Source organism: Erithacus rubecula (assembly GCF_903797595.1).
Source record: "Erithacus rubecula genome assembly, chromosome: 3".
Lineage (NCBI taxonomy): Eukaryota > Metazoa > Chordata > Aves > Passeriformes > Muscicapidae > Erithacus > Erithacus rubecula.
In genome coordinates this window covers 67,887,563-67,895,557 of record NC_136689.1, presented here as the reverse complement: position 1 = coordinate 67,895,557, position 7,995 = coordinate 67,887,563, and the positions used below count along the sequence as shown (strand labels likewise).

At 38.6% G+C, this 7,995-nt stretch overlaps 1 protein-coding gene across 1 annotated transcript in view; it reads left to right on the top strand.

Annotated features, from left to right (window-relative positions):
• Window positions 1-5,772: 5,772 nt before the first annotated feature.
• Window positions 5,773-7,995, top strand: part of LOC306798952 (ovalbumin-like) — a gene marked incomplete at both ends in the record, with an annotated part of 35,758 nt that continues 33,535 nt past the window's right edge. The window contains 3 exons of the mRNA XM_079299360.1: window positions 5,773-5,940; window positions 6,520-6,567; window positions 7,601-7,729. Of these exons, the coding sequence (XP_079155486.1) occupies window positions 5,773-5,940; window positions 6,520-6,567; window positions 7,601-7,729 (345 nt within the window). The remainder of the gene's footprint in view (window positions 5,941-6,519; window positions 6,568-7,600; window positions 7,730-7,995) is intronic.

Genomic DNA, 7,995 nt, shown 5'->3' with positions numbered 1-7,995 from the left:
TTTTTTATTATTACTATTTATCATGATAAACCCACTGCAAGCTAAATATTAAATGTAGTAGTCCGTAGAATTAAGTGAATTAAGTAGAATTAAGTCCGTAGAATTAAGTCCGTAGAATTAAGAGGAATAGTCTAACATAGTAAGTAAAGATAATGGTAACCCTTTCCAAAAATGTAAATGACACTGAAGTCTAACTCCCACTTTTAAATATTCACCATGTTGAATTTAGGCATTGGACAATTCAACATTAGGGTACATAAACTCTGAACCTGGTCCCTCTTTTATATGACCACTATTAGTTGCCTGACTTGGGGATGAGCAGTTCTCTGGGAAGAAAATCAAGAGGAAAATTTTTTGGTGAAGCTAATTTTCTTCCTTATGATCTAGCTCCCTAAACCACCTCCTGGGTGTTGGGGAGTAGGTGGTGGGAAGGAATAGCACAGGGTCACAAGAAGAGAGCATCCTGCCTAGTCTGGCAGTAGGTAACATCCAAAATACACAGACACATGAAGAATACTTGCTTTTATGGGAAAAATATTCCACTCTTTGATGACTCACTTCCCCTTTCCATGTTACTCACTGATGGGAAGGAGGTAAACACTGTGAGCATACTGGTGCTATTGTGGAACATGATTCAAGAGGCTCTTCCAAATGCTGAGATATGCAGGAAAAGTTACACTAAATTACAGTACTCAACACAAATTGAACTGCTAAATAAAGCAGACTCATTATAGTCTGGAAATGCCTCATATGGCTGCAATTGCAGTATGAAATACAGCTTGAAATAGTAAAATTACCTGTAGAGACACAGTTTTCATACCAGTTAGCTGGTAAGAGAACACAAAACACAGGCTGTTAGCTCTTTGATAAATAAAGTGTGCCAAAAAGAGCTGTACATGTTTTTCAACAACTGCCATTGGAATTTTTTGTATATCTGGTTTGTCTCCAAATTTCTTAGGTTAAAAGAAAAAAAGAGTAAAATGAACAGTATTAGAATTTATTAGCTTGTACAATCAGGCTTATATATTTTCAGATAAAATGTAAAAGAAAAAGAACTAATATGATAAAGGCAAGTGCTTTAACATATTATCCCAAAAAGCACGTGCCTCACAACAGGAATTCTGTGAATGAGCAAAGGAGAAGGTGTGGCAGATGTCACTTAGTTTACTACAGCAAAAATGATTTTTTGCTGTAATTTTAAAGAAATAAAGATCTTATTTCAGGGATATCTAGATAATTCACAACCAGCAACAAAATACAGCGCAAATTATAATTAAAAAGCCCTATCTTCTTATGCAATCTTTTTTCCTTATTGCCATTTTAATCTACATCAAACAATGTGGTGAAAAACATCAAAAGCTGGAAAGTAGCCTCCTTCTGCTAGTTGTAGTGGCAGCAGCTCCTACTCTAGAGGGCAGTGCTCCCACAAAATCAGGGATGCTTACTTAAAAATAGAAGGTAAGCCCTCCACTCTGGCAGCAAATGCTTCTCCTGTGGGAAACTAGTTTGTAAAAGTCCAATGCCAAGCAATAGAGCTTGCAGAGCAGAGAAAAGTTGGAAACCGCAAATGGTGCCTGGAGCAGACACATCCCTGAAGAGCATTCCACTGCCTCCTCCCCAGGGACAGGCTCAATACCAAGTGTTGAACTACACCAGCACACACGACAGCCTTCAAAAGTGTAGACTGGCAAAAAGGAAAGCAAACGATGTCAAATAGCATTTCTATGAGGATCCATGGAAAGGTAACACACATTTGTCCCACAACAGAAAGATCTGTGTCTTTCCACTGAGTAACTCTTTACATATTCACATTTACACTGAACTCCATTCTCTCCCATGGTTGCAGTTCTCCTCAGTTTTCTCTGAAACCGTGCTTTCTTTTAAACAGCTTCTTAGTACATATGTATAACACGACTTTTATTATATCTTCAAAACATTCGCAATGGATAAGCAAGAAGGGCAAATGAAGATTTTTGGACTGTCACTGAAAAAAACCAAAGGGAGCAGCTTTGAGTGACCACCTCCCCCCCCCCCCCCCCCCCCCCCCGCCACTTACAAAGAAGATTACTGTTTATTTCCCTCAAAATATAACTGGTAGAAAGTTTTATAGTAAGAAGTCCTGGTTCCTTATGATCCCAGTAAGAAAGGCACTCAGGCACAGCAAAGTGCACAGTATGTGTGAGGCCATCCAAAGCACAAGCAAACATTACTTTCAAACACCACACAATAATTCCTGAGCAACCAGAAGAAATTAAATGTGAAAGTAAGAACAGAAAAATGTTGGAAAGAGTTGCTTTCCCAGCTCCTTGGTCTTTTTGTTTATGCCAGCATCAGGGAAGAGGGGCAAATGTACTCGTCTAGGCACAAATGGCAGCAGAATCCCTGCTCACTTCTTTTTTGTGACAAACATGGATATGAAACAGATTTTAACTTGTTTATCTTGCTTCGTTTGCAGTACTACACTTGTAGCTTTTGAATTGCAGCTACTCCCAGGCTGAATCTGCAACCACTTTTGCACTAACAGTTGATGTATTAAAACCCCCCAAAATTAACCCAAGGGTTTGCAGCTACAGACTGGTCTCTGGAGAAGTTGTACTGCCCCATCTATGATTACTGTCAGAACCAAAATTTCCTTCTTCCATGAGCTTCTCTACTTTGGATGTTCTAAACCATCCTGCCTATCTTGGTAAAGCAGGTTTTCATTAGGGTAGCTTACACCATGTGGAAACTGAGCAGTTTCAGATGTTCAATCACTGTACTCATGCATAGAAACTGTAGTGGTGTGTTGCATATGTAGACATATAAAATGTAGAGTGTACAAAGAAGGCAAGTATAGTGCATGGGAGAAGAAAACAGAAACATCTGCATGCCCTTTTCCAGAAGACTTGGTGTAACAGAATGTTTTTTTGAGAAAATCTTGGACATTATGCACAGAAATGGCCTTTTTAGCAGGGTTGCTTCTGTCCTTCCTGGGCAATTTCCACAGGGGTCTACACAAACAAATTGAACCATAGCATACAAAGGACTGTGGCTTCCTAGGAAAACTCTTCATGGAAGTCCCAAAGATATGTTTGAGCAATTGCTGAGCAGTAGCTGGAACTCTAATGTGAATATAACAGAATAAGAAAAGTCATATAAATGACAGCTCTTTGCACAGAAAACTTGTGCCCTCAGGCAGTAATGGTTTGATAAGTATGGGTAAAGAAAAAGCTACTACATTCCAGCTCAAAGAAGGGAGCATGGAACAAGGTGAGAGGAAAGCTCCTTCTTATCTTCAGATTTTCCCACCTCATTGCTGCTATAATATCCTCATTCTGAATTGGCAAACTAAAAGCCACTCCAATTTGCCAGGCTCTGCTCAGACATCCCTGCATTTCAGCAAGGCAAACAACACTGTTAAGGGTAAAGTAGCTCCTCTTCCTTTTCGCAGAGGGTGCACTTATTGCTGTATGCTCTATGACTTAATAGGTACAAATTTGGATTTCTATTATCCACCACTATGGTCTTTGCAGATGCCAGATTTGTTTCTTTACTGCTCATCAAGTCTATTATTTAATAAAGAGTAATAGCTTTTTTACAATTGAATTATATTTTATATTGTGCATTATAGTTGTCTAACAGACCATGAATGTTCCTGCAGACAGATTCTGCAGTTTATTCACCTGCCATAGTTACAAGGTAAGGAAGATCTATGGGAATGGCCTGTACAAGTACCATGGTCCTTGTTGCCATGACCTGCACAGACTGAAAATTAAAAGCTGACTTTTAGTCATTCCTCAAACACTACTAGCTGGCTTAAATAAATTTCTGAATACCTGAATATTCTGGAGTCAGGCTTGCAGCTCAGGAAATATGGAATTCCTGACAATTCCTCAAGTCTCTTCCTCTTCCATGCCCATCTTCAGGCCTCTCAGCCATCTCAGCATTGTTGCTCTAAATGTTTTCATCAAAATGAGGTTTTATAAAAATGTACTTTCTCCTCAGAGCCCTTCTCCCTCTTCCTGCACACCTGTGCTGTAGACCTTTGTAGTTTGGCCTCAGGTAGAATACTGTAGTCTCACCTAGGCAGAGAAATGGATGTGGCTGTGCTTTTAACAAGTACAAACCACACACCACACCAACCTCTGCACTCCAGGAATATATCTCTGCATTTTGTCAAACCAAAACACCTTTCAGTCTTGAAAACTAAGCAGAAACTTTTGAATTTGTCCTAACATGGAAAAAAATACATTTCAAGGCCCTCTCAATGGAATGACCATCCTGCAGCTGTCTTTGCTTGGAATTACATTATTTTGGCAAGGTCAGATGGCCACCGCTCTTGAGGAACTTCCCTCTGCTCCACTGCCCAGATGCTGCAGTGAGTTGCTGTATATCTACCAGACCTTCAGCAGTTAGCCCAGCATCCACCTTTCCCTTCATGGTAGGTGGGAGCACTGTGTTAGAGTGATATCATCACCGACAGTGCCTCACTGCTGAGGAGAAAGCTACAGCAAAACTAAAATAATTCATTTTTGAATCAGGCTTTACTTCAAAAAATAAAGGCTGACTTGCTGCAGATAGAATATCAGCTTAACATTGGTCTACTCAGTGTTTCAGGGTGCAATGAATCAAGAGGTCGTGACAAAAGGCAGTGACTGAAAAGATGACTCCTTGAAGGCAACAGTGGGAGTGTCTCAAATTGTGCAATATATATCACCAGCAGCTCAGGGAGCTGTTCAACTTCAGCTGGCAAGCTGGATTATTACATGCCTCTTTGAAGTTTGTGGGGTAAGTATTACTCCAAGAAAATGTAATTTCTAATTTGTATTCTTTGAGACAAACAAAAATATACTTTGTTTAAGAACCTTCAGGTAAGTATAAGATAGGTATGTAAAAAGACAGCATATATAGTAATTTTGCCTTGCCTTCTCAATATATCTTATACTGTTTGATTGTAAAATAATTTTAGGTGTGCAAAATATGTGGCTTGTGCACCACAGCATTGAGTAGAAATAGCTCTTTTCATTTAAAACCTGTTGTCACATTAAAACTATCCTTTTATAGTTTAAATAATTTGGAATAATGGCATTTCTCTTTCCTCAATCTCACTCCCTGACAAAGCCCATAAATAAATTAATTAATTAATTAATTTATTTTTATATATGCATGATTATGCTAAAAAGCATCATTAGAGATTAAATGTCTGAAACAGGACCACAGGAAACCCTTAAATTTATATGTCAGCATCTAAGCAGCTGTCTTACAGAACAACTTACTCCTATTATTGCTATAAACAACAGAAAAGCAACCTGCAAATTTGTGGCTGGTTTATTAAGCAACAGTAAGAAGTACACAAAGACTGTAGGGAGTTGGCTACGTTTGATTTAAAGATTGAAAGCAGCCAGAGAAGAAATGTAATATTAAGTTTGCATTGTCTCAAACACCATTCCAAGCCCTCTGAATGGTCATAGGGAAACTCATTCACTCAATGTTATACTTGTCATACAAAAGGGTGGATGAAACTTTCTATTCCCTAAAAGGCAAGTTCAAGGTACTCTCTTGCTGATAGTATCTTTTTGAAAGAAAACAAACACACAATGTAAATGGATCAGGAGTTACAATGTTTCCAATGATCACAGAATTGGTAGGCTTCATATCATTTACTGGTTCAGCATCACAAAACCAGCAATGAACTGGCAGTTTCTGGGCTATTGGCAGTACTTTTGAAGCAATCACAACAAATTGTGACCAAAAGTCATATTTCTGCTTGCTTTAGGTAACGCTGATTTCACTATGGGCTCCATCAGTGCAGCAAATGCAGAATTTTGTTTTGATGTATTCAAAGAGGTGAAAATTCACCATGCCAATGACAACATCTTTTACTGCCCCCTGAGCATGATTGCAGCCTTGGCCATGGTCTATCTGGGAGCAAGAAATGACACTGAGTATCAAATGGAGAAGGTAAGTTACATAAATGAGTACAAACTCTCTTTGACCCCATTCAAAGAGGCAGCAAGCAGATTATTCATTTATATCCTCCAAACCTGACTAGCAAAAGAATGGCTTTCCAAGTTCTGGAGCCACTTTCCACTTACTGCATTTCCCCACGAAGGGCAAGAACAACCTTTGGTTTTCATTAAGAAAGAGCAGTTTTGGAGGATGTTTAGGGCAGGTCTCTTCCTTCAGCTTATATTATCTCAGAGACCTGATTCCTTCCAGATGGAAGGACAACTTGAAATACACAAAATCTCCTTCATCTTCATCAAAAAATACATGAAAAGTTGGGAAAACAAGAGCCATAGCTTTAAATAAAATGTAAGGCTGTAGCTGATTTATGGACAATGCAATTAACTGGAAAAATGGGGTCTAAGCTGAAGATCACAATCACAAATTTTCAGTGTGGTTCCTGGTTAAAAGCTCACGTGAAATTTCTCAGTTTATCTATGTGCTAATCAAACTTGGTTAGTGAAAACCTACAGTTTTAGCACAAACATGACTGTCAGTGGACTTCACATACCTAATTTCTACATTCAATTACAGGTTCTTCATTTTGACAAAATTGCAGGACTTGGAAGTATCCAGACCAAGGTACAGAAACCTAAGGTATATTGATTTCTCTTTCACATCCTTTTCCTGAGAATGTACTGTTCTGATTATGCTTTTAGTAGTTTCAACACCTTGGCAAACCTTTGCTAAAACTCTAAATTTAAGAGATGTAAGTTAACAAAAATACAAAAAATCACCACAGCCAAAAGAACACCAGCAACAAAACAAATGCCAAGCAAATGACCACCAACAAAAACAAGAAAACAAAAACCCCCGCAAAACACCACCAGAAAAAAAAGAAAGGCTGCACATATTGGAAGTGACAGGACAGGATAGGGTGCTTTGGGCACCAGGATACACTTTGGCTGTCCATGTTATTCTGCTGCCTCTGTAAAGATAACAAATGCCATGGAGCCTGGTCTGTCCCCATTCACTTGGGATCCAAAACACAAGGTGGGACTTAAAAAGAGATGACACTTCTTTTTTTTTTTTTTTTTTTTTTTTTTTTTTTTTTTTTTTTTTAATAAGGGTAGTATCTAAAGTTAGATCGTTTAGGGACTCATCAAGCATTTAGAAATGAGCTGTTCAAAAAAATTACTCTCAAAAAATAAAGCCCCACCTACTTTTTACCAGTCTCTAGTTTTCTTACATGCATTTAGCCTGTGTCACTATTCTTGGGATTTGAGACAGGTGATCCATTTTTTTTCTGTATTACAATACACTTTCCCACTCCCTTGCCATCTAACTCTCTTCTTCCATCTGCAGCTTCTGCAAAAATATACCATGAAAATGCAAGCAGCACCTGGGAATTAGAGGCTTTGTACCTATGACAAGTCACCAATTTCAACAATTAACCACTAGAATGAGTGGCATCATAGGCTGTGAATGAATTATACATCATTAACTGCTTATACTGAACATCCCTCCCATGGAACTCCTAGACTCTATTATGTGCTCCTTTGCAAATGTTCCAACACTGTGTGTTTTGCCTCGTTATTTGTACCTTATAAATAATCCTCTTTCTCATAAAATGATCTAACAGCAATGCCTTTTTGTCTTCTCATCAACAACTCAGTGTGGCAAGTCTGTGAATATCCACCTACTGTTTAAAGAAATTCTCTCTGATATCACTGCACCAGAAGCCAATTATTCACTGCACATTGCCAACAGACTCTATGCTGAAAAGACAAGTCAGGTCCTACCGGTAAGTGATCTCTTGCTAAACCCTGTAAAATTCTGCAGTCCAGGAGGATTAGCCAGAGTAGATGACCAGTTAATTCAATAGTCCCTACTGGTGTGGATTTACACGGCTTTTCCCTTTGACATGGCTTTTCCCTTTGACGTGGCCCTGGCAACAGTCTAAATAGAAAGCAAATTGAGGCAAAAATATGGCCCGATTAAAAAAAATAAATGGAGTAATAAACAAAAATATCAGTAATGTAATTCTCACTCTCCATTTGCTCCCCCAAA